Below are 26,453 nucleotides of genomic sequence, written 5' to 3'. Positions count from 1 at the left end.
TTGAATTTTTCATCGACATTTTCGATAATAATTATCAACGGTAGAAATATTCTCCATTCCTAAATGACGACTTTATCTATTTTATCTTTTCTTTGACAACGTAAAATAAATAAACGATGCACCGTCGATACAAAGGAAACATAACTCCTGTACGATATTTGTGCAAATAATATATCATAAATATAAATCTGTCACTTACTTGCTGGATTTCTTCTTGTCGTCGACAAATCCCTGGAAAGTTCCTGTAGACGTCATCTTCTTGCAAAGTTTGAAAACAAGAGATGAATATTTTTGCGGTAACCGTCACACAGATTTTGCGGCACACGAGACCCAAACACGACTCTTTCTTCTGCCGAACGAAATCAAATAGGGTTGTGAGACGGGATTGGTAGTCAGTGCCATAAGTTTTGACGTCACACGACTAGTCAAATCAGCATTTAAATTACGGATTCCTCGTCGTATCTACAAAAATATACAATTTCATATTTATTATTAAGAAGTAAAAATTATAGCACTTTAAAAACTATTTTTTAATATATAAATAATAGAAGGTTATTGACGTTATATGAAATCTAAATACTTTCAACGATCGTTAAGCTTATATCATTGTGAAAATTTATGATTATTTTCATGTTTAAAAACATACGTAAATACTTAATTATGAATGTGATTTACGTCTATTAATTTACATCTCTCTATTTTTTTCATAGTAACATTTATTAAAATATGGTTTTCTTCTATTGCATTTTTGTTGTAAATATTTAATAGAGATTATTACTTAAATATGTTGTAAACGAGTCTCACATGAAATATATTTATATAACGTTTTTGAAACGAAATAGCTGATATTTACAATGCGTTTGTATCTCATATCAGAAGACAAGTTTGTGGAACTCGCTCAAGGGTCGACAGCCATATTTGACTCTCATGACAAATACAGATGGGGTATCCAAAAAAAGTCTCACAACAGTTTACTCGCGTTTATTACGATTCGATTGAACCAGATTGGTATAGTTATCAATTAATTGATAAGACATATCTGTATAAATGGTGCGAAAAGTTAGAAAAATTGACACAATAACTTTGAAGATTTTATTAGCGAACGGGCTGTTTTTATGTATTTTAACTATTGTGGGGAATTCGTAAGAGAGTGAATATGTTAAACCAAGCTGTAGTTGAAGCTTTATATTCCGCAACATACATCGAAAATTATTTGGATTGTGTGGAAAATTTGCCAAACGATTTACAAAGACACGTTTCCCGGCTTCGAGAGCTCGATGCCACTTGTCAAAGTAATTAAAATTAAAAAACTTTTAGTTCTTAAAGTGTGTACATCCGAAGACTTATTTATCCGATGGAAGAAATAGACTACAAGAAATTGCGTTTATTTATAGAATAAACAATGTTATCAAATAATTTAGTTCTCGTATATATTACTAGCAGTTGTATATATTAATGAAAAATTATAAATTACGTTTTCTTTGTTAATTTGTTATAGCATACTTGCGTGAAGTAGATCAACAACAAGAGGCATTACGGAATGACACAGACTTGACGGTTAGAAGAAGAGCACTTTTAAGAGTTCAACAGGCATTGATTGCTGCACAAGAAATAGGAGATGAAAAGTTACAAATTGTTCAGCAAGTTCAAGATCTTATAGAAAACAAATCCAGGCAATTGGATTTAGATTATCGTAATCTTGGTATGTTTTTGTGTTTATACAAATTAAACATTTTATAAGTCCTTATAAATAATATAATATCCTCTTTATTCTAAATTCTTTACAGATTTTGGGAAAGAACAAGAGAGCAGCGAATCAACGCGTGAAACAAATGCAAATATTAATACAAATTCTTCTGGTAATGCAAATAATTCAGAGAGACAAACAAAGAGGGCTAGGAGGACAAGAACAGAGACATTAGTTGAATCTTCTAATGCAATGGATATGATTGTAATGGCAGAAACACGTTCCACTTCTTTGTCCAATACAAGTAATGGTAATCAAAAGAAGACAAACACTACTAATACTGGTAAGAAAAAGAAAAGGAAGGCTAAGCATGGTAATCAGCAAAATCAACATCGTGAGGATACTCCTCCTCCACCGGAAGATGATCTTGCAATAGATCCAGATGAACCAACATATTGTCTTTGTGACCAAATATCATACGGGGAGATGATATTGTGCGACAATGATCTATGCCCTATAGAATGGTTCCATTTTTCATGTGTTTCATTAAGTACTAAACCAAAAGGTAAATGGTTCTGTCCCAAATGTAGAGGAGATCGACCAAATGTAATGAAACCGAAAGCACAATTTTTGAAAGAATTAGAGAGATATAATAAGGAGAAAGAGGAGAAATCGTAGCAGGAGAAAGCCGGTGAGCAATTTAAACTTTGGAAGACTTAATTAAAATTAATGAAAATTTTTAAAATATACATTGTAATTTTAAGTACAATTTTTAAAATTCCATCAAATATATCGTTTAACTTGTGACAACTAATAAAAGAACTAATAGAAGTTTGGTGAAACACAGAATGAAATTGTTTGGTTATTAAATGTGTTATTGTATAAATATACGCGTGAACTATCATGTAATCAATTACAGTAGAAGATAAATTATATTTGTATAATATTCACTATTGTAAATATTGTGACATGAAAATATTAAATAATAAGAGTGAAATAGGTATCTTGATTACTGCTGTATATGTTTCAAAATTGATTAATACTTGTTAGTTCAAAGAAATGCTTGGCCTCTACATATTTTGAGAAATAATATATCACGATTACATGCCTATAATAATTTAAATACAATAGCAGTATTAAAAGAAATAAAAGTAATTTTTTTATAATATATATTATATCATAAATAAATTAGTTTTAATCATTTTTTTTTCCATCAATACATATTGTAATGCATACGATTCTATTGCAGAATTATTATCATATCAGTATATATTAAGTAACATTGATAAAATTCTATTGTATTATTTATAAAATGTATAATTGTATAGAACATAGTTACAGATTCACTATAAGCGATTATCACGTATTCGATACAAAGCATACGTGCGCGAAAGAAAATTATTGAGTCTATAAGAAACACTCATATATCTAGTTCCATTACATGTACCTTTTCTGTTACAATGAAAATATTCTTTGTATATAAAAATATTGTATTTTTAGAATACAAATTCTGTTTAGTATGTAACGTACATGTTCGACAAGCTATTATTTTTCATAGCCGAGTACGAACTTAAGCAGCAAAACAAATTGTTTTATATCAATTTGTGTTTTCCATAATTATACAAATTTTTTTTTATGGAACATGTTTATAAAAAATAAAGTTAACGTTTTCATTAAACTTATTGATTTTTATTAGGGTAATCAATTTGATTCTTTTTACCTTTCCTTTCAAATTGATTAAAAAATTATAATGAAAGGATACTAATTAGAATATACCGTTACTACTGTTGTTTCAACTTTATTAGCAACTTACAGATATTAGTCATCCTTTCACAAAGTTAACTGTACGTATTATATTATTTGTACACTGACATATTTACCTTCCGAATTTTAAAAAAAGCAAGCTATTTTTCAATCCGTTTTCGTAGAATACATAAGCAAGCGGCATTTAATTTTTTTTACTGTTTAAAAATTATCTGTTAAAGGTGTACTTATATTTAAATACAGCTGTTAGTTATAATGTAAATCAATGTTGCAAAGCGGTATTTATACGTATTTTTTTTTTATTTGTTGAATTTTGTTGTGTATGCGCCTAAATTCTAATTATAATGAGCAAAATCATACACATTTTACTTATACTTATAGATAATGATCACATCCAGTGCTCTACATTTTTACGTATCTGAAATTAAGTGGTAAAGTTAGATAGCATCATTGGCTAGTAAATATAGAAGTGAATTTTTGTAGAACAATGGAGGATGTATAACTTTGAAGGCACAGGAAAAATATTTTACGCCACAAATTCATAGAAACGATATAAAAGATTGTATCAAATGAATTTTATGAAATTATTTAATGAGTCATACTTAATGTCAGCGGGAATCTTCCGTGTGACTTTCCTGGAAGTTCAACCAAGACTGTTCAACAACAGTAGCTACTCTCTTCTCATATTCTCGCTTATTTTCTTGATATAATTGTGCCGCTAAAGAATTGGCTGGAGAATTTGGATTTGGTTCATCCAAAAGGGACTGCAACAAATATTTTATAGATTTTGAATAGTTACAACACACAAATAACGCTGTAATATAACATAGGTTCATTCTAATTTAAATAGCATAAAAGGTTAAAGAAAACCATTAAACTATAAAGTGAAATTATGCATTTATTATGTGTGTGTGTGTGTATATATATATATTTATTTATTTATGTATATATATATATATATATATATATATATATACATAATATGTATAAGTGAATTTACGTACTATATAAAGTACTAAAATTTTAATTGAATTACAATTCTGTGCTTGTGAAAGGCAATGCTCTATAGCACAGGAACAAAAGCGCCAAGTATTAATTATCTTCTAATGTTTAATATTACTAATTTTGTGTTATCAAATATCGAAATAAATAAATACACAATTTTATAATAATTTATTATTCAACATTGTAAAAATTCGGTCTAATGTTGCACATTGTGGTAGTTCAATAGAGTTTTAGGAAGAGACATGCTAATGTTTAGCGTTAGCTCCTTGGTAAGGTTGCACGTTCTCCACTGTATCTGATGGCTGTAGGTGGCTGATTGATGCTGTGACAGCATCGCGAAATCGCCTGCGACTAATCCACAAAACTCTGCTCCACACAAGCCTTCACTCGCTTCTCGTACTCGCGTTTGTTTTCTTTGTACAGTTGTGCTGCCATTGAGTTGGCAGGTGAATTCGGGTTCGGGTCACTTAACAGCGACTGCAACCACATAAGTCGTACTCATTATACAACGTTCTCAATTATTTTTCTTACAAAGCATGGCCGTAATTGTAAGTAGATAATAGTTTTACTTGATACTGGTAATTAGAAATACATTTGTGGGCAGGTAAACAAATTACAAGCACAATTGTACACTAATATTATATATGCAAATAATTTTTAATTTAATGAACTAGACTTTTCTGAATTGCAAGCGCTGTTAAGACAAAAACTTATGAATTTTTCTGCTTTTTTAAAATAAGAAACGTGATAGAAAAAGGAAGTAGATATGATTATGTATTTCTATACTCCTATATATATAATCCTCACAAAACAACAAAATGATTAAACATACTCTATTTTAGCAATGTGCATAATAATTAATATATGCATTTGATTAGTTAAGTTGATTTTTAAATTTAGTAACTGCCATGCAAAATATATTTGCAGCTTTTGTACAGAAAGTTAATATTGTATTACAGGACTATAAATAAAATAATAGGAAAAAGGATTAAAAAGTTCAAATATTGCTTATTTAAAATTAACATATCTTAAATTAATTTTCGAAAAACACCTATTGGATATATCGATCTATATTTACTATTAATGACAAGAACAGAAGAAAAATGAACATGTAACGTATACTTATCGTGAAATATGTGCAGTAATAAAGACTGAACATAAAAGAAATAAAAGTACTAAATATAAAAAGCATTTTAGAAATAATTTAACATTTGCAATACCTGTATGGATGTTAGGATAGCAGAGACATCATAAGTAGGGCTCCAACGATTCTGCAGTATGTCAAGACAAATGCCTCCATCTGCATATACATTAGGGTGAAACATCTTACTAACAAATCTCACTGTAGGTGGTTTATTTGGATATTCTTCTGTAAATTCTATTGTAAGTTTGAAAGTACCATCTTCGAATGGAGTATCGTGTGGTCTAAAAGGATAATTACATGTGAAGAAAAATATGTATGTACACACACAGTTTTAATATATTTTTATTTAAGCAAAATACTAAATTATATTGGTTTAATCTTACCCGAATATAACTGCATTCCATATCATAATATTATTGTCTGTTGGTGCTCCTGATACTCCAGTGGGTGGGTCTTCTTGTAATCTATTCATAAATACATTTCATTATAATCTATCAAAGTACACAAATGTGTTTGAAACAATATTTTCACACTTGAGGATGCAATTTACAATGTACATTATTTTATAAACAACTTTAATAATGTATTCTATTTAGTTCAGGAAGTTGTTTCATACAAAGTACAAATTTAGATTTGTTATGAGCCTCAATGTCATGCCAATGCCTTTTTATATAAAACATGTTTTAATGACACTCTATACGTACATCAGCAGCAAGTCTGAATATGTTCACGCGTCTACTTATCATTCATTATACACACTGTAAGATAAACCACTTGTAACAAAAAATAACAAGAATTACATACAAATGTGTGTAATAGTATGAATTGTTCGATAATCTTAAGTAATATTAGTTAAAAGACATATTGTTAGCTTTCTATAACAATTATTATTTGTAAAACAATTTATTCGAAAAAGAAAGTAAACACACTAAGCAATGCATACTGTTTTTCTAAAATGTGTATTTACTCGACCGAAGAAAGGTTACTATGGGTCAATCTAACATTTATGAGAAAATAGGGAAAAGTCATAATATAAACAAAACCAAAGTTGTCGCAATCGTAATGCGAACGTTTCCCAAATTTATTGTTCAACCATCGAAATGTTTGGATGAGAATACAAATGAAACGCAATAAACGATCGCAAGTTCCTAATAATAACTTCTTGTGAGATGGGCCACAATGACGTTCGAACATCGTGTAACCCTCATATACGATTCTCTTCCCGTTAAATGGTCCTGACCGCGTAAAAACATTACGGGGAGGAAAATTATGAATATAAATTCGGTTTCTAATGGCGGTACGTGACACGCAAAAGTCATGACATAAGAATCTTAAGATGCACGGTACCTTTTAAAATCTCTCATTAGTCTCCTTCTTGCGGGGGTAGACATCCCTCACGAATGGGCTTGTCGGTCCCAAATCGTTGATATGGATAGTTCCAGAACGTTACGATGCCGTCCACACCTTACGTTAATGCTATACTTCAATAAAAGTAATCACAGCTCCGCACGACGGTTACTTCGACGACCTCGTCACATATACGAGAACGCCAGTTGTTTCTGCTGCGTACGTCTTCGCCTTTTGTCAGTCCGAAGGCCACTCTATCGTACAATACCGTTATAGGTTGTTCAAAATTAGTTCTACCTAACAGGTTTTCGATTGGCACTCGATCGTGTATCGATATTTTGACACCTTGAATTTTCACCGTCGCTCGTGGAAAAGGCCACCAGCGTAAACCCTACGTAATGATCACCCTGAGAAATTCGTTCACCGGACTGCCAAACCACGGACAGCTGGATAGATATACGGAGGGGATAAGGAATGAACTGTTTTGCGCATGACGTCACAAACTAAAATCGGACAACCCTACCAATAGTTCTCATCGCTGTATTCTTTACTTGATTTAAATTAATTACGATCTTACGAATACACGTTTTCTTCGGAAAACGTTCAGTACCAAGAAACGCAACGAAACGTGTTTGATAATATTTTTCATAAAGTTGTCACGTACTATATGTATATCTAGAATGGTATTCATTAAGAATTGTAACCAATCCCAACATGTCGATGGTTGAAACACGATTTCCATTATGACAGATTGTACTGATAACTTATACTAAATAGTAATTTTATATAATAAGAATATTGTATTTTTATTATTTATGAAATTTATTTTACTCGTTATAAGTATAAGCTTATGGCTCATTTCGCGTGTTCAAATGATACGCAACTTTTAAATATATCTTATCATAGTAAAAATTCTAATGCGTATAAGCTTTTATGTTAGAATCATGTTTCTAGGGATTTTCTAGTTCAAGAATAAGAGCTATTATTATTGGTTGCAGTGGTATCCAGCAAATTACGAATTAGAAATATTTATATGATTCGTGTACTTTGTTGGAATTATAAAAACAAATAAACGAATTTCTTCCAATTGAGTTATAAAATTTTACGATGTAGTTAGGATTATACGCATTGCAAGTAGATTATAGGAATAAAACGTGAATTTTATTTACGTAATATTTGCTTATACATAAAGTATTCATAGTATTATACATAAAGTATTCAAAAATCGATAATGGAACAGGATACTCTTAAAAGCGCACGCGTGAACCAATACTGATGAATGTCAGCTGTCCGCCGCTGAATACAACGTTGCATCAGGAATTAAAGTATTTCTTATCCTATTACGAAGTCTTCCAATGAAGAAATATAATTTTAATCAGATTTAATGGCTTGTGATAATCGGACGAAAGTGTACTTAGGTTACGAAGATGAATATGTTACTGATAAACATCGGCCAAGTATTAATTTTATGACAAATAAGATTGGCGGATTTCCAGTAAGTGGTTGATTTACTTTTAAAGCTATTTATATTAAATGCATGACAAATACAAAATTGTTATTGTATAGTGTACAGAATGTAATGTAAATCTAATTAAATATATCATTATTGTTCATAGAACTGTCATGAGAAAACTATATTGTCATTACCACAATGTAGGCTGTGTGGATTATATCAACTCCTAGCACTTCAGCTGTATGTTCCATTAGATAATTCCAAGTATCATCGAACGCTTTATATTTTTGCGTGTATAAATCCAAACTGTTGGAATCATAATGAAAGTTGGACTTGTCTAAGGGTTCAAGTATTGGAGGATGAAAGTAAAACAAATGATTTAAACAGTAGCAGTGTAAATGTACCATCTACAACATCATGGTTGTCAGATGCAGATGATTGGGGTGACAATTTTAATGACAATTCTGAACAAAATGGAAATAATTTGTTGTCAAATAGTGCAATAGAATTCAATTTTTCTTTGCAAAGAGAAATAGATGAAAGTATTAGGGATGAACTTTCTGTATTACATGTCGATGATCCTAATGCAAACAGGTAGATATTAAATACAAATCAATTACAATGAAATTTTAATTTATCTAGAAGTGTATTTATTCATTGTTTGAATATACACAGGCACATAAAAGTATACAAACAATGACATATTTATAATTAAAATGGACACAGATTGTACAATATAGTGGATAATTTAAACATCATGTGCTTGTGTAGTTTACTTTAGGAAGTGTATTTTGGTCAAAAGCAGGAATTTTAAATTATGGTATTTCATCTTGGATCTGCTAATAGATTCTATAGTTATTCTACCTTAGATGAGCCTTTAATAGAAAACTGTTTCCAAAATACACTTCTTAAAACAATGATACACTATAATACTTAAAAGTAAATAAAACAAATTAAATTAATTTGTGCTACAATTTATTTTAGTCCAGCAAGTATAGAATCTCCAGTTGGAATAGGTGCTGTGGGTAGACTAGATTCACCTCAGGCATCTGCTGAAATTGATGGAGAAGAAAGTGAAGTTGTCTGCATTGATACTCCCACCCAACCTCAATGTGATTTAATCAGTTTATTACACGACGTAACTCCCTTTCCCCTTCAATTAGAATCAAATGTAGAAACAAAGTTTTCATTTGTTGAAATATTCCTTTCTGTGGAAGAAGAAGATTGTGGTACAGACGTACCGCAACACGTTTGTGATTTGCTTCTTGAATATCAATACAGAAATCCAGATTTATCAACAAAATTTGCAGCGGATTCGGACGAAAGCAAAACTACAGAAATAGCTTCAGAAAAATATGAAAAGAGTATTCCTATGCATGGAGATGAAATGTTTCATAACTTTGTGTCTCAAATACAGAAAAACCCTGGTCAACTCTTGCGGTAAGAAACTGTTAATGAATTATATTCTATATTTTATATGCACTACTGCAGTATTTTAAAATTTATAATGTATTTTGGTTCAGATATTCACGAGATAATACTATGCCATTATTATTATATCTTATTAGTGGATGTGTTGGAAAATGTCGTCATTGTGGCGGTGAAATGACATTTGAAGTCCAAATTTTACCCACATTAATTTCTAAGTTAATGCTTCAACCACGAACTGAAAAAAATTTCCAAATTGAATTTGGAACTGTTTTGGTTTACACCTGTGTTAGAAGTTGTTGGTCTACAACAGATTTATATAGAGAAGAACATGTTATTGTTCAAGCAGAGAGATTATAGTGATAGTACAATTGAAATAAATTTAATAGTATTTTAAACTTCCGATTTTAGGAAAATTATAGTCACATCTTTTTGGTTGCAGAATACCGTCCATCTTTTTGTGTGTACATTAGGAATTCCTAGTGATGAATGGTGCATAAAAATGAAACTTAAATTCCAAACGTAAAATTCATTCCAAATACATATTATCTTAAAAGTTGTACTAGAACAGCCACAAGAGTTATTTTATTTTTAAATTTGATGTAGTTTAAGGAAAACTGTACATTGCAATTCATATATAAATACAGAAACTATAATGGAAATGCGTTTATTTATTTTACGATTTATTGTTTTCTTTTATGTTTTTGGCCAAAACATATCACATATATAGATATACGTATATTTGTATTCTTAAATAATTTATGAAAGTTGATTTATAAATAACAATATAATATTTATAATAAATATTTAAAAATTTCTATTTAAAGGATGTTCTATAGGGTATGTATGCCTCTCACATGTCAAATCAGACAAAACATTACGCATATGATCAGCATTTATGAGTTTCCCATCTTCAACATCTTCTTTAATCCTACGTGTTTTAGAAAGCATACTACATGCCAAAGTTGTTGCTATATCCTTTTCAGTGTCTGAATTGTGAAGACCAATAGCATATGATCTTGATGCACGTGATAAATTAGCAGTTGTTGCATATATTTCTGTCAGTAATTCAGCTGTTCTGGCAATTTCTAGTTCTTGAGTAACAATTTCTGATCCGTATTCATTTAATAGATGCATAACACTTTTTCTCATTATATTTATAGTCTCTTCAAGAAAGTTAGCACCATATGCCAACGATGGATGAAGATTTTTAGTAATATTAAAATTTGTTTCACTTATTTCAAACCAAGTTTCAAAGAAATTGAACCAAGGAAATTTGTGAGGATTTCTTTTTTTAAATACATTCTTATATACATTCTTTCCTAAATATTGAAAAGCACTTACGCCTACATATATATTTGCATCCACATTATTTGTATCAACTGTTGTTAAAGCCAAGGCATCATGAAATGATTGTATATAAAAACTGTTCATGTAACTTTTTGCACCCATTAACTGTAATCCTGATAGAATGCATTTTAAACAATTATTTGCACAATATGTTTCAGTAATGACTTTTTCAAGTTGTGCATCTTCATTTTCATACATGTCCACTAGTCCACTTGTGAGGTATGCCATACTTTCCATAGTGTATAAAGTAAATATTGATTCAGACACTATTTTTTTTATAGACTCTAACTTATAGTAATCTCTATCAAAGTGTTTTATTTGTACAATATCTACTATTAATTGATTTATGAAATTTCGTAAAATAGCGATAGTTTGTGCAGATATATTTTGATTTCCAGGTTTCAACAATTCCAACATCAATTTAAATGAACTACCAGGTTCACCAATAATGTTTTCATTAGGTATCAATGTATTATCAAAATTCACTGTACACATGGGTATTTCATGACGCCCAATTGTTTCATATGTTTTGCTACAAGTCACACCTCCATGATCTCGTTCAACTAAGAACAGAGATATCTTTTGTTCTTGATCAGGTATATCATATATCATATTTCTTGCAAAAACTAAGAAAAGATTAACATCTGTTCCATTGATAACAAATGATTTTTCACCATTTAAGATCCACTCATTTTTCTCATTTAAATCAACATAGCTTCTTATATTGTTAATATTTGTTCCATTATCAACTTCTTTAATACATATTGTAGGAATTACTTCACCACTCATAATTTTTGGTAAATATTTCAGCTTCTGACTATCTGAACCATACTTTGAAATTACCTGAATAGGTAAAATATGATTTTTTACTACATAAGTAGCCAACCAAGGCAATCTACCAAGTGTTTCTAAAAGTTTTAATGATTCTGTTTCTGATAAATTTAAACCACGATAATCTTCATGGGTGAAGGCTCGAAATACTTCCAAATCTTTGAGGTTTGCTAGTATCGTATTTTTATCCACTTTTTTGTTTTGATTTGAACAATTTAACATATAATTTTCAATTGGTTTCAACCAATTACAAAACTCATTAAATCTTTCGACTTTTTGTGGTTCAGGGAACTCAAGAATAGATAGATCAAATTGTCCGTAGACTAAATTTTTCAAAAAAGGTTTCTTTTGTGGTTTCTTTTCTCTATGAGGTGAAAAGAATGTTTCTTGGTTATATACACTATCCACTTCCGTTGCATGTTGCGAATTTCTTTTCAATATATATTTTAAGTTTAAACTTGGAAATTTCTTGATTTGTAACGACTGCCGTATAAACATTGTTAAACGTGTTTTAACAGTATTTAGCTGTTGAATAAAATATATATATGTACAAAGAAAAAAACACCAAAAACTGACGATGCTTAGGGCGTATTACTTGTTACGCTTGTTAAAAGAATAATATTTTTTTTATTCCGTATAGAATAAAACATTGTACTTTATATAAATATAATATTTTAATTTCCTTATGTACCTTAAGTAAACTATTAATGAATAATATATGATTAGTATCAATACTATAACTTTACTTGTGAGAACTAGTTCCCATGTTCCCAATTAATTTAAGTTTATCCTTGTTCGATTAATTCGTGCCGTCTAAGGAGAAAGTCACTAGTTTCGAAAATTTCTATTCCTTTTTAAATGTTTATATTTTTGTAAAATAGGATGTATGTTTTTTATATTAATGTTTGCACCAATATATTGGTCTTAACATTGCACATTTATCACGAGCAGTTAAAGTACCCATTTTTTCCTGTGCAATCGGAACATGACTAGAGGACTGACCCTAGAACCTTCGAGTCTAGACCAGAGTCAGAGATACCAGATTCAGCACCCGGTGCCCTACTCACACATACCAGATCACGCGTACGTGAGTTCGTAAAGTTTCGGAAAGTCGACAAAGGCAAACAGACACATGCTCTCATTCTCGAATCTCGATAGATGGTGGTTTTTATCGACCTCAGGCCCTCTGGTGCTAAAAAGCCCAAGTTTGTCGAGAAATCCATCTAGCGTGGACGATACGAACAATTTTACGACAAACTTGGGCGTTTTATCGTAGATGTCGTCTTGATATATATAGATATACAGTAAATTACATAGTTATTATAATATTAATAAGCTTTAGACACTGTGCGCCTATATAGGTCGGAAAGTAAAAATGCCTGGGCAGTCGAGAATCTCGACTCGAGATACCAAATCGTATGCCATTAACGGGAGGTCGGATTTCAGTTGTTAAAAGCGAGAAGGCAAATATGAGCCTTTCTTTCTCGATTCCCACGAGGCGGTCCGAAATTACTTCGGGTAGCTTCGAACAGTCGAGAAAGAGAGCATGTGTTGGTTTGCCTTTGTCGACTTTCCGAAACTCTACGAGCTCACGTACACATGATCTGGCATAGTGTGAGTAATGCACCTGGTGCTCAATCTGGCATCTCTGCTCTGATCTCTGCTTGGGAAAACAATAATGGCGTATTCGGTGAACATCTCTGTAGAAGCACCGATCGAGAATCAGATCCAAGAAATCACCTACGATGGCCAAGAAATTTACCAAGCGTAAGTACTTTCATTTAATATCGTTTACAATTGTGAACGAAAAATTAGTGATCAACCCAACGAAACGCAAATGGATTTATTATATATGCTTCCTCTAACCTCGGTGTCAATACGTTTTGTTTACATTTAGTAAAGTAACATGTTGTAAAATGGTTTAGTAAAATAAATTGTCGTTTTTCAGACCTCTTACGTTGTCCGAGAACCTGGCAAAAATCGCGCAAAAAATTGACTTCAGTAAAACCAATGGGGATGATATAAAAAAAGAGACTGAAAGTGGAGAGAAGGGTGAAGAAGACACAAAAGATTCAGCCTCTTTTCAGTCTTCGTTGTGGCCATGGGACAGTGTCAGAAGTAAATTAAGGTTGCACATTGTATTGAAATTTTACTTCTGTAATGTAATTTCATCAGGGTGAAGGGATTTATAATTTTGTTCTTGTTTATAGAAATGCATTAACCGAAGTATGCGTGTTAGCGGATGTTCTAGCAATAGCAAAAGAAAAGCATTACATGGTTTTAGACCCAGTTTCACAAGAGCCAGCTGAAGTTAAACCTATGATACAAGTGTATGCTAGAAAGAAAGCATTGGCTGGGGCTGCATCTGTTATAATGATGGGTGCAGATAGATTAAAGAATTGTCAAAATGAATTAGCTAGGAATAGGTCAACACCAGACTTTCATATTGAATTATTGCGACTAAGACAAAACTGGCGGTTAAAAAAAGTTTCTAATTCGATCATTGGTGACCTTAGTTATAGAACAGGTTCATAATTATATTCTATGCTACGAATTACTATTTAAAAACTTTAAATTTTACGTTAGCGCTATAAAAATTTCCAGCGGGTTCCAAGTTTCCACAAACAGGTATGTTCGAAGTTACAAAGGCGGAAGAGGAAGAAAAAAGTAGTAGTAGTCCTCCTGCCTCTCCTAGTGCTGGCACAAATGCATCTGTACAGGCTCATCATCCTTCGAATCCGAAAGCGTCTGCGTTGCGCGTTACTATACCTAGCGAATTGCAAGGAGTTGCCTACATAGAAGTACTATGCCAAAAAGGTAAACGTACATTTATTGTGCAACATATAATGTTGCGATTATGCACTTAATTTAACTCGATTTCTTAGACCAAGAGGACCTTTGTAGTGCAAATATTAGTCTACTTAATAACAGTGCACATAGTTCCAATGCAGACATGCATTGGCAACAAAAATTAGAAGCTGCACAGAATGTTCTCTTCTGCAAAGAGTTATTTAGTCAACTGGCGAGAGAAGCTGTACATTTACGCGCACCCATACCACATATGGTTGTCGGCAATCAAATAATGGCGACGGTAATTGTTTTTACGTTTACGGTTAACGTACGTAATACACAATGCGTTACTAAAATTTATTTAATTCTAGGTACTTCCTGGAATTCAATTAATCATAGGACTTTGTCACAGTACAGGAAATGACAAAAAACCTACTGCTCCTCCCCCTCATAAAAGTGATCACGATCATGTATTAGAACATTCATTGCATCAACTATTACGCGAAGTACACCACAAAAATACACATCATCCGTTTCCACATCCCTCTTCGGGACCACTTGGACCTAGTAAACGGAGATGCTTGGCTGGCCCAACGGCCGCCGACAGATACGAGCTCTTAGAAATGACAAAAAGTCAAACATTGTTAGAACAAATTATTCAACAAGCTCAGCACTTTTTTATGCGATTGCGCACAGAGTACGTTTTAGACACAATAGCAAAAGAAGTTAAGGATCCTTTAATTGTTTCACACTGGAACGCATTGAATTCCCCCACACAATCTTGCGTGAAGATCAATATTTTAACACACGGGTATGATAGTGTGTGTCGAACATCGCTTGTTGTTCACGTTGGGGAGAAGTCATTAAAGTGCGTTTGCCGGGACGGCAGAGTGATGCATATGAGTTACGAACCTCAAGAATTACGCGACCTAATCTTTTGCCAGGTAATTAGAGTGTTTTTATCATCTTCGTCTTTATTCTGCATTTATTAATGATTACTATATCGTTACAGATATATCAGCACCAAATAACAGCAGTACAAGCATTAGCAAAATGTATGGGTTGGCAATTTTTAGCCAATAGTTCACATCTTGGTTTAGGCGCAGTGGAACCTTTAGGGAACGCTAGCAGTTGTATTTTGGCGTCACCGATAGGCGATAGGTATTTATTCGCATCACTTTTAATCGCTAAAAGCTTCGAGCTAACGTGTCTAAAACAATTCTTCGCGCGTTTAGGATGATAGCTGTCAGATGTGAACCACAAACAGGAATACAAGTAGCAATAGCTCATTCTCCTAGGAAAGATTTCTTCCCTGGACAATTAGTTCGAGAAAGAAAGTGGGAGAATTTAGGTGGCTCTTTCAAAGAAGTCCGGTGGGACAAGATGGAAGGAAAAAACTTTTTAAATAAAATGGAACTACTCATGGCTTCCTTAACAAGCTCCTAAATATGATCAGTGATTGATTAGGGATCCAATTGTTCCACAGGGTGAAAATTCATGATCATTTAGATTTAATCTCGCATCTGATATACAAAATACATTTCATAATTGTACAATTAAATGACTGATGAATTTGTTCCAGTAATATATTTCTTGTCCATGATTAGTTTCGTTTTCTAATTTCCAATTTTATCTTGTTGTCATCGCCTGTTCGAGTATTTTTTTGCAATTTTTTTTTTTTCTTTTTTTTAATAAAATGATATTTAAAATATTTGTATATTTTGCGATTTACTACTTCCAACATCGTAGTTTCTTCTCCTAATCAAAGAAATTACTTCATCCTGTGGTATTTATCGCGCTACATAAGGATCATCATTAAATGTACCTTTAGTTGTACAAAAATGGTCTTTATTTGAATGACATACGAAATATAATACGAATTGAGTAATAAACCATCGTGAAATGGTAAGTGAAACAGAATGCCAAATATACAGATGTGTAGTAAACACCTAAATTATGATCGTTAATGGATCTCCTTATATATACAAAAACTAATGAACAATTCCTTACATATTATCAGGTGTATACCTTTCCTGAATAGTTTACTTTTAACTGTAAGGCGCGAACCGATGCACAAATTTACTCCTTTTTGTCCAATACAACATGTACAATACGTATATGCACACATTCATTCTTACATTATGTACATTCACACACATTTTAGATTTCTTCCTTTTGGGATAAAAGAGGATATTGTACACTTCGGTACAACTAGATTCTGAATCGAAACATTATCTTAATTCGGTTATACGACTGTTTCGATAGGTTAAGGGACGGACTAGCAGCTTGACCAAAGAATTCCATGCTAGAACGTATCAAGTCTTAAAAAAGCAACCTTTTTTGAGGATATTTCATTAAAATAAGGGCGAACCACACACTTACAAGATGCGAAAAACATTTACATTTCGAACAATAAGTAATACTGATATACTTAACAGATTTTTCCATTGATTTTGGTCAAGTGTGGAAGTTCATTAACCCATTTGCATCGGGTAGAATATTCCGCTCGAGACGACTCTAGTTGCGAAATAGACTGTAAGTGTTGAGTTACCTGTATCGTCGAATGCAAAATAATGCGTAACGATTGTAGCAATTTGATATCATCTGTGATATGAGCAGATTGTCAACAAAGTGTTGGTGTTGTATATGGCAGAGTTGGGCGGAATTTAATTAAAATAACAATTACGATTGAACCGAGTAATCATCAATTTTTTTGATATTGAATTATTCTCGTCGAATAATGAATTACCATATTGATTTAATTTTTCATTAATCAAACGAATTATTAGTCACAAATTTCATATCATTAATCAAAAATGGTCGTAAGCAACTAATAAATCCGATGATTTATTATTTAACAAGAAAAATGCAACATTAAACAAATTAATGATTAATTTAATTACCAATTGTCGTAAGTGATTTACGATTAATTTAATCGTAATTCGTTGTCGGCAATTCACGATTTATTCAATCATTAATCGCCGCGAATGACTAACGTTAATCGCGATTAATTCTAACAATTAAATTATTAGTTACGTTGCCTAATCGATTAATCGCTCGAGAAAAATTAGTTTATGAATGCCCAATTTTAATTACTGATGCAATTGAGTTAAGTAAATTCTAACATATTTTGGATTTGTATTGATACATTTCGGTAATCGGCTCGTTCAATAATATCAAAGAATAAAGATATTGGTTTTGCTAATTTAACGTTATACAATTTCACGCATAGCGTATACTGGAGCAGCGGACAATTTTCATAGACTAATACCTAAGAATATTCTGGCGTTTTGCAATGTCCCTTTCTGTCAAACACAATTACCTATTTCTTAACTTTGTCATCGATGCAATTTTGCTCTCACTTTCTCGTAAAACAATGCGCTATACTTTGAGCTCTGCCGCCCGCGACTTTGAAAGCGAGCATAGTCGTTATCATTAGAATCGTGTAACCAGAAAAAGTGGTAGTTATATAAGCCTGATGTACATTTAACAAGGTCATACATGACACAAACAAATGTGAGCCAATAACCCACATAACTTGTCCCCAATTTTTGTTATCCAGAGCAGCAAAAAATATAACACCCCAAAATGTATGCAGGAGAATAAAGCAAAGAGTTGTGGCTGCCGATATCATAAAAAAGTATTCTGAGCCTTGTTGCAGTCCCATTGTTCCAGGTCCGACAGCATCTGCTAGGACATTGACTAGAGCAAAGGCACCGCTCATAAAACCAAATCCTAAACCACACACATAAGCAAACACATGTCTGCTGTCTGCCACATGTGTTGTAGTCACTTTCTCTAAGCCTTTCTCTGCTTTTCGAAGTACCCAGTATAAGAGGTATCTATAAAGAAGCAACAAAAAAGATCCAAATGTACAATTTTCTTGGACAATTAAAATAAAAGAAAACACATGGGCCATGCAATATGTTACATGGTAAATAATGTTAATCACCTGAAAGCTTCTTGAAATAACACAGAGAATACCAGTCCAAATGCAAGGTGATTTTGAAGAGGTACGACAGCATACCAGAGCACCGATGACAATAATAAAGAAATAAGCCAAAAGAAAGCACTGACTATCAATACGATAATTCTGACAGGTTCAGCCGCAACGGTGAACGTAAACATGGCTAACGGCGGGCCGAAAGCCAAAAAGGCACAACCAAAAAAATCCATATATGTCATTTTTAACACGGTTAGTGCCAAATCACTTCGTTATCTATTGTTATAACAATCAGCTCTCCTCGAGGTGCTAAATATTCATAACCCTATCAAGCCTTCGTGCGGCTTGGGCTGTACTTCCTAATAGGCACATTTATTTTCTTCACTGATAATACAAACTTGAAAAATATGATAATACGGTCGGAGTCAAGTGAATCACAACGGTGACGAAATCACTTGGCACAAATCTGTAGGGCAATGTGGCCAGATTTGGCATAATTGAGTCTATCGACGACGACTCTAGTAACGACAAACTTCCTTAGCGTCTAACGAAGTGGTGGGAAAAGCCAACATATCCTACAGCAAGAGCCATGTTACGTGAGTTCGGCACTTTGAGTAACTTCGGGAAATCGAGAAAGAAGACGGATACGAGCCTTTCCTTCTTGATCTTGAACAGCTGATGTCCGTTCTCGCGTCAATGGCATACAATTTCGAATCTCGACTGCCCAGGCATTTTTAAATTGTATGCCATTGACGTGAGAACGGACATCAGCTGTTCAAGATCAAGAAAAAAAGGTTCGCACTCGCCTTCTTTCTCGATTTCCCGAAGTTGCTTCAAGTGCCGAGCTCACGTAACATGGCTCGTGCGGTAGAACATGTCTCCGTTAGACGCTAAGGAAATTCGTCGTTACTAATGTCGACGTCGATTATGTCAGATCTGGCCACACTGCTGTAAGGTCTTCGTTAAAAAATGTAAACCTCTCGATAGAGGATCTCAATGTATTGATAGTCTCATTGCTCATCGAGATTATCGTGTAAATTATACGGGTGAATACGCATCAAGCATCTAAATGGGACTGTTCTAATGAGAACTACCTTAATTAAATAACAGTCATAAAATCTCCATACGAAAGACCAGGGTATCTGAAAAATTCGTATTCCCTTTGTTGTAATACAATGAACATTTAAAATGAAAATATATAAATTTTTTTTTAAATGTATCGGGCGATTCTTTATTTAGAAATCAATTTTATTAAAGAAAAAATATGATAAGAGTACAGTGACACTTAATTCCTATTAGTTAAGTCCTTTTTCTTTTTGTTCTTGGTACATGTAATAAAGATCTTTACAATCTTCATCAGAAATATGTACCCAGCCTGTTGATTTCATGTGATAAACTGTGAACGAAAAATAGTTTTTCAAATTTGTAGTACGACATTTTTTTACATTGTATTACATACCTCTTATAATGCCACCAGAGTAAGCATCTCTATGGGTTGCATGGTAAATCGATCGTCTGCCAAGTTCGTACGCTTCTTCGTCGGATAAATCCCACTTATACCCAGAATCTAGTGTACCAAATGCATACACTGATCCTGATCCTACACTGAAAACTTTTCCTGGTGTACGAGTACCTTGTGAATCAACATAATACAGACCAGGCCCCCTCTTGTCCCATCCAGCAAGCATTACACCTATTATTAAATATTTTATTACAAATTTTATTAAGGCTAAGAAATATATTACAGTAGTTAAAATCACTGGGCTATTTAATCTTTTTGAGTGGGCAAAAGTGCGGTCATTTAAGTGGGCACTGCTGTATTTAATTTCAAGAACATAAACTCACCCATACTTAATCCCATTCCTTTGTACTGGTATACCATATTTGACAAAAGCTTACTAGCAGCAGCAATAGAAATGCGTTCTCTGTTTCTCAATTCATACATGCGACATTCTTTTGCTAATACACGATCCCAATACAAACAGTCTGCAGCACCACCAGCTAAAGTTCCCAGAAGATAGTCATTGATTTCCACAATCTTCTTCATGGTGGATGAACCTACAAAGGAAATTGCATAAAATTTTGTTCTAATCTTTTTGACTTATATATATTTGTTTTTTGAATTTACCAATAAATTCGCCTGCTGTTGAACGTGAATCAACAGCAAGAATAATGCCACCTTTGTATTGAAAACCCAATGTAGTAGTACCATGATCGAATTTAATCTTTATGTGTCTTCCAGTTTCATCGGTTCCATCTGCAAGACGGGCCAAATGTTCGGCTGGCTACATATAAATCAAAATATTTCGAAAAAGCACGTTTAAATATTTGCATATAGATAAATTTCAAGCGTTCCGTAATAATTTCTAACCTGCATATCAAATTTTCCGTGAAAATAATTTATATGAGAATAGGTGAAATTCAATTTATAAAAGAAAACAATAAATAAATACTAGAGGAATACACATTTAAAAAGGTACAAAGCAATATATTATTTACAAAAAGTAATTACATGATGTAGCAAATTTAAATGCAGAATAGTATGGACATCAAAGATAAATGTTTCAAATAATTTACTTACATTTACATAGGGTGGTACAGCTAGTTGTAGATTATTAATGAAATTTCCTTTATAAAGTTCGATCTCCCGTGAGAAAACATCTTTGTCGTGTGATGTATTATAATCAATAAACGAATTGAGACCGCAAACTTCTGCAAGCGCCATTTTTGCGATAGTCTTTACTGTCGAATGCTTGTCATCTTGTTAATTCAACATGGTCATGATAGTGGGCGCAGTGTTACGGGAATAGTTTGTAAACTTGCCGCTAGAGGCAATTTCTTGCGAGTTCTACCACAGAAAGAGGTACACGAGTTGGGGCTCTAGAGCCTCATTACTATTTTTGTGTTAATCGTAACATTATCAACAGATTTAGAAATAGATTTAGAAATAGTCAACTCGCATGTATTTACGCATACGTTACAACTGTCTACCCATCAATACTAATTCAGTGAATAGTTTTTCAATTGACCGCCATCCATGAGAAGAGGACGCTAAGTCAGATTGGGCCACGAAAGTCCATAAGGTGAAAGGTCTACTCGTATACCTCGTCCGTGGTTCTACGACAGCAGCCATTGCTTTAAATAACGGAATCCCTCCAAGTTCAAATGTTCTCGTGATTTTTAAAATAGTGTAAGTTAAGACACCAAAAACGTTGAGATTTACATTTGTTTTACGTTACATTGATTTATATTTCGATATTATGGAATAATTTCTTCCAAATACTTGAGAAATAAGAAATGACCCGGAGATATCATTGTCATGTTTGTTCGCGGTAATTCCACGTTCATTTCAATAGTGGTGTTCAGCCATTTGTTTGTTGCATATATAGAACTTAGATTTTAATAATTTTTACGATAACAACATTTGTATGTATGTATGTACTTTGGGGATAAAAATTGATATTATTCGTTATTTGCGAATAAATGTCTAACAAGAATCATATTTTTCATTTTTGGTAGGTATGGATGAAAAGAGGACGAGTCATGCGCTAGCAGTGGGAAAGAAGAAATGTCTACGTGAATTTTAGGTATGTTCATCAAAATTAGACATATATGATTAGTTCTATGGGAATGTAAAAAATTTATTACTACGAATAAAATGGTTTATAACAGAATTTAAAGGTTTAATACGTTGTTAAGTTTTCGTAACTTTTAACTTTATCGCGATGGCGCAGCCACAGATAAGGTATACGAGTAGACCTTTCACCTAATGTATTTTTTCGGCCCATTTTTATGGGGTCTCGAAACTCCATTACCATTTTCGTGCTATTTGTAATATTACTAACAGATTTAGAAATGAATTTCAATCCCTGCATAGTCAACTCACATGTATTCATGCACACACTACAGCTGTTCAATACTAATTTAGTGAATAGTTTGTCAACTGACCACCATCCATGAGAAGAGGGCGTTAAAATCACCCCTGAATTTTCAGGTCGGTATGGCAGTCAGATTAGGCCACTTTCAGTTCGTAATGTGTAAGGTCTATTCGTATATATCGTCTGTGGTGCAGCATCAAAATATCGATGATGCACATCATATTAAAAAAGAGAATTTCAAGAAAGTTTTTTATCGACCATTGTCGGTACATTGGGGGGCTTCAATATTGCGACTTGTTGCAGGCATTCTCGTGCGGTGGCGCTCGAGGTACGTCAACGTTGGAGGTGAATCGTCGTCGATTTGGAAACGAAATTACGGGGGAAATTACTTCTCTGCGGGGAAAATGTTGAATCGACAGCAGAAATAAGGTATGTTAAACTTTTTAAACGTATCAATATTATAGTAACTTGTGCAATGCATCTTTAAAGACCTACTGCTCGTTAGATGGTCAATGTATACGACGCGACTCTCCGTGACTTTATAGGTTATTTATCATTCGTGTTTCTGTGTAAAAGCATCGATCGGAAATTCTCGGTTCGTCGATACATGTTCATTTCGACGACGATCGTTTTATGGGGACAATTATTGCAGTACGATTATTCGTATCAAGAACGATACGTAGTTTCGGTTATGGAAATAGAGGAAAACTGTTGGTAGTTTTCGTTTCTGTACGCTGGTCCGAGCGTAGTTGACACATCGTTCCACGTGGAGGCGTACTCCACGGTCCATGTATCGCGTGATTTATAGCGTTAAGATAATCAAAAGCGAGGGCACGTCACATTTCGATACCGCTCGAGCACAAAACATGCTCGGTGTTTCGGGACAAGTCGTTGTTAAATATCATCGTCGCGTATTATTTTGCTCGCGGGGTCAGTGATATGACGTAGCCGTTCGAAAGGGTCACGTGTATGGGGGTAAGGCACTTTACCGTGCTCAGCCATTGGTCTGTCCTGAGATCGTACCACCCATAGCCGCGCTACGTTATCCCGATAATACGATAATATATAATTGCATATTTTCCTTCGCGATTCTTTGGTATAGTGGTCGATGTTTGCCCGTCGCGGAACACCGATAACGATAACATTCCTCCACTCTTCTCTAGCCCCTGTTATCGTCATTGTACGATCCCTTTTACAAACGCGCGGTGGATACGTTGGGAGAACGAGCGTATCGGTTCAGAACTAGGGCTGGGACAATGCTCGGCGAAATTTCCATTGTTCCATTAAAACGTTTTCCTATTTTTGATCGTTAGATTAAGCTTTTTCGTTTCTAGATCAAAATTTCTGATTATTAGATTTTGTTCTATTGGGTTGTTCGGAAAGTAATTTCGTTTTTCTTCTTCGTGAAAAGGAACAATTCTCTTATAATATAAACATTTTATCGAATTATCTACTGGCCATTTTGGTCCAACATCTTTTGCCATCTTTCGGTTAGCAGCATGATTCCGTGCTCGTAAAATTTCTGATTTTTATTTATAAAAAACAAGTAGAAATACAATTAACGTCTCTGTTGGTAAGAAAACAAAACTACGTTTCCGAACAACCCAATAATTAATACCGTAAAGTGGAAACAAAGAAATTCTAGTAAAAATAGTAAAGATTTATTAAGATTGAATATAAGAAAAACGAATATTTTTACACGAACGAACTAATAACGAGAATTATTTACAAATCTTCGTTAGTTTCAATGGTGAGACTAAGACGGAAATATATTCGGTTGCTTTTATAGTTGGAGCGTAGTTCAAGAAAATTCGAGCGGTTGGCTCGCTTTTCTCAAGTACTCGAGCGACTGTAGTGTTACGGTGGCTCGAAGTAATCGCTTGGGTATTACGTCAGGCGCGATTATCATCTGGTCTTTTTTCATTTATTGTCGCGTTTCGTTGTAGGTACGCGAGCGTAGGTATACGAGTACTACATAGTACGAGCGATATCACAGATAAGAGACGATAATGATCTTGCATTATACACGAGACACCATCGAATTCTGAATAGATCTTTGTTCTGCAATACATGCATAATTCAGATCGGCCTGCATGGACTTTACGAATCGTCCGGTGTTGGTGTTTTCGTTTTTTCCCCCTCCTCGGGAGCATATCAGGGAGACGAAATTAGTATCTCCACCGTTCGATCTACACAATTAAGTAATATTTTTCATCAGCTAGATTCTGTCCAAGCAACAAGTTATATACTTTAATTCAACGCAATACGAAATTTAGTACAGGAAGTATATAACTTATCCTCATAATCGTCTTTTTCGTTAGTACTATTTTTGTTTTACAAACGTTTTTCAAGGTTGATCGTATTCGACGAGGACTAAACAGTCACGATTAAGACGTAGTATTAATAAGTAATTAACTCGGCTCAACTGTGTTGCTCGATAAAACCAAACAATACATAACTCCCTTATCAAGGTTATCTTGCATTCTTACAAGAGCAGAAGGAAAAGAAACTCTCAAGTTATATTTGGAGAAGAATTTGATGTCATACTTTTGTAAAATATTATTGTATACTTTGCTTAACATTGCTAACGAGCAAATCAGATTACGATTGTAGCTTAATTTTCTTTGTCTAGACTTTGAACTTGTTTTTAATTTCACGAATTTAACGAAAGGATTTTGCAAACCTATAACAATAAGGGACTAATATTAAACATAGTGCCTTAGTTTATTGTCGTTGATTCGATAGGCAAGATAACACAAGTAATTTATAGTGTTTGAAAGTGAAATGAAATTATATAAACAAAGCTTAGTATATGAAATTATATGGATATGGAGTGTTTGTTAACGATATATGGATCGTTAATTCGTAAAGCAGCAACTTTATAGGGAATAGTAATAAAGTTCTGATGTAATCTTCAATTGATAAATCAGCGATGATAGAAACTAAGTTACTAAGTTTCGTTCGTATTTTCGTTCGACCAAGGCGAGTGCAAACATACAATAAATAGGGAAATATTTCGAGCAGAGCACTCAGATAACGGCGGTTTTATCGTACGACGTTCTACCTTCGTTTTGGTTGGATATTTGGCAGATCTGTGCGTGAACTAAGGGCACCCGAAATTGGATGGTTCACTAACATTTTACGAGAAAGATAGCCTCGCGGCTTCTAATTAGCATGATTATTTCATGAAAACTTTCCGACTAATCTTCCGACGAGGTCAACTCGTATTTTCGTTGCTTTACTTTTTTGAAGGTTGTCTACATCTTCGATTTCTTCCATTGACCGTATCGTAGATAAAAATTCTTATATCCTTAATGGCAAAATTAAGAACTCGCCAGCCCTTGGCGAACGCTTATATTTATGAATGAATCATCGAAGAAAATTCAGTTTTTTTCTAAATCCAAACAATTAACGGGAGAGATTTGTTTCGCAACTAACGTTTCGTAAATATTAGGTTAAATGCAAATATCGATCGGAATAGCATCCGTAAACAAGGTTAGTAATATTGTATGTTAATTTTAAAGATCAATCGAATATGAAATAATACGATAGTTTTAGTCATGCGAGCAATCGTTCGTTCAGTGACACACATACGTTCGTAAATGTTTCCGATATCTTCTAGGTCATTTTCACACGACGGAACAAAATTTTATATGTCCACGAGGATTAAAATAATATTTAATAACAAAAACATGCGAAAAGAGTAGGAGATGACGTAGAAAAAAGTCGACTCATCTCTACCGTGGATCAGAAATAATGAACGTTCCACGAATCTGTACGTAGATATCTATTTGTGGTTTTTTTAAAGAACAAACGTAAAACGTACGAGCACA

The 26,453-nt window shown here is 33.3% G+C and overlaps 8 protein-coding genes across 12 annotated transcripts in view; 3 read left to right on the top strand and 5 right to left on the bottom strand.

The window, feature by feature from the left end:
- Jupiter (microtubule-associated protein Jupiter) overlaps positions 1-398 on the bottom strand; it is a 70,098-nt gene extending 69,700 nt beyond the window's left edge. Inside the window, exon 1 of the mRNA XM_076773704.1 lies at positions 200-398. Coding sequence (XP_076629819.1) covers positions 200-255 — 56 coding nt within the window. The 5' untranslated portion in view covers positions 256-398. The remainder of the gene's footprint in view (positions 1-199) is intronic.
- Positions 399-892: 494 nt separating this feature from the next.
- On the top strand, positions 893-3,354 carry LOC143345394 (inhibitor of growth protein 1). The gene is made up of 3 exons (XM_076772476.1): positions 893-1,292; positions 1,499-1,702; positions 1,788-3,354. The coding sequence occupies exons 1-3, from the start codon at positions 1,157-1,159 to the stop codon at positions 2,363-2,365; spliced, it is 918 nt and encodes a 305-aa protein (XP_076628591.1). The 5' UTR covers positions 893-1,156; the 3' UTR covers positions 2,366-3,354.
- Positions 3,355-3,469: 115 nt separating this feature from the next.
- On the bottom strand, positions 3,470-7,438 carry Ubc6 (ubiquitin conjugating enzyme 6). Of its 4 annotated transcripts, none has more exons than XM_076772479.1 (5): positions 7,293-7,438; positions 6,948-7,201; positions 5,984-6,064; positions 5,677-5,881; positions 3,470-4,215 (listed from the first exon to the last, which is right to left on the bottom strand). In XM_076772479.1, the coding sequence occupies exons 2-5, from the start codon at positions 6,989-6,991 to the stop codon at positions 4,060-4,062; spliced, it is 486 nt and encodes a 161-aa protein (XP_076628594.1). In that variant the 5' UTR covers positions 6,992-7,201; positions 7,293-7,438; the 3' UTR covers positions 3,470-4,059. The 4 variants fall into 4 exon arrangements, with proteins under 4 accessions (XP_076628594.1, XP_076628593.1, XP_076628592.1 ...); XM_076772478.1 differs by having other exon boundaries at positions 3,470-3,869; positions 4,054-4,215; positions 6,948-7,427; XM_076772477.1 differs by having other exon boundaries at positions 6,948-7,428.
- Positions 7,439-8,169: 731 nt separating this feature from the next.
- On the top strand, positions 8,170-10,490 carry Trus (programmed cell death 2 like trus). The gene is made up of 4 exons (XM_076772563.1): positions 8,170-8,442; positions 8,564-8,994; positions 9,385-9,840; positions 9,924-10,490. The coding sequence occupies exons 1-4, from the start codon at positions 8,332-8,334 to the stop codon at positions 10,186-10,188; spliced, it is 1,263 nt and encodes a 420-aa protein (XP_076628678.1). The 5' UTR covers positions 8,170-8,331; the 3' UTR covers positions 10,189-10,490.
- On the bottom strand, positions 10,480-12,998 carry LOC143345442 (complex I assembly factor ACAD9, mitochondrial). Of its 2 annotated transcripts, none has more exons than XM_076772561.1 (2): positions 12,701-12,998; positions 10,480-12,534 (listed from the first exon to the last, which is right to left on the bottom strand). In XM_076772561.1, exon 2 carries the CDS (start codon positions 12,505-12,507, stop codon positions 10,636-10,638), a length of 1,872 nt encoding a protein of 623 aa, XP_076628676.1. In that variant the 5' UTR covers positions 12,508-12,534; positions 12,701-12,998; the 3' UTR covers positions 10,480-10,635. The 2 variants fall into 2 exon arrangements, with proteins under 2 accessions (XP_076628676.1, XP_076628677.1); XM_076772562.1 differs by having other exon boundaries at positions 12,756-12,998.
- Positions 12,999-13,496: 498 nt separating this feature from the next.
- Med17 (mediator complex subunit 17) lies at positions 13,497-16,402 on the top strand. The gene is made up of 8 exons (XM_076772540.1): positions 13,497-13,776; positions 13,958-14,137; positions 14,220-14,536; positions 14,614-14,826; positions 14,895-15,100; positions 15,171-15,743; positions 15,812-15,960; positions 16,035-16,402. The coding sequence occupies exons 1-8, from the start codon at positions 13,688-13,690 to the stop codon at positions 16,243-16,245; spliced, it is 1,938 nt and encodes a 645-aa protein (XP_076628655.1). The 5' UTR covers positions 13,497-13,687; the 3' UTR covers positions 16,246-16,402.
- Aph-1 (gamma-secretase subunit Aph-1) lies at positions 16,294-19,439 on the bottom strand. The gene is made up of 2 exons (XM_076772541.1): positions 18,752-19,439; positions 16,294-18,641 (listed from the first exon to the last, which is right to left on the bottom strand). Exons 1-2 carry the CDS (start codon positions 18,982-18,984, stop codon positions 18,158-18,160), a joined length of 717 nt encoding a protein of 238 aa, XP_076628656.1. The 5' UTR covers positions 18,985-19,439; the 3' UTR covers positions 16,294-18,157.
- Positions 19,440-19,945: 506 nt separating this feature from the next.
- Positions 19,946-21,511, bottom strand: Prosbeta5 (Proteasome beta5 subunit). Its single transcript, XM_076772248.1, has 5 exons — positions 21,324-21,511; positions 20,871-21,027; positions 20,588-20,800; positions 20,202-20,435; positions 19,946-20,138 (listed from the first exon to the last, which is right to left on the bottom strand). Exons 1-5 carry the CDS (start codon positions 21,465-21,467, stop codon positions 20,038-20,040), a joined length of 849 nt encoding a protein of 282 aa, XP_076628363.1. The 5' UTR covers positions 21,468-21,511; the 3' UTR covers positions 19,946-20,037.
- Between the last annotated feature and the right edge of the window lie 4,942 nt (positions 21,512-26,453).

Source organism: Colletes latitarsis, chromosome 9, assembly GCF_051014445.1.
Source record: "Colletes latitarsis isolate SP2378_abdomen chromosome 9, iyColLati1, whole genome shotgun sequence".
Lineage (NCBI taxonomy): Eukaryota > Metazoa > Arthropoda > Insecta > Hymenoptera > Colletidae > Colletes > Colletes latitarsis.
This window is presented reverse-complemented; position numbering and strand designations above follow the sequence as displayed.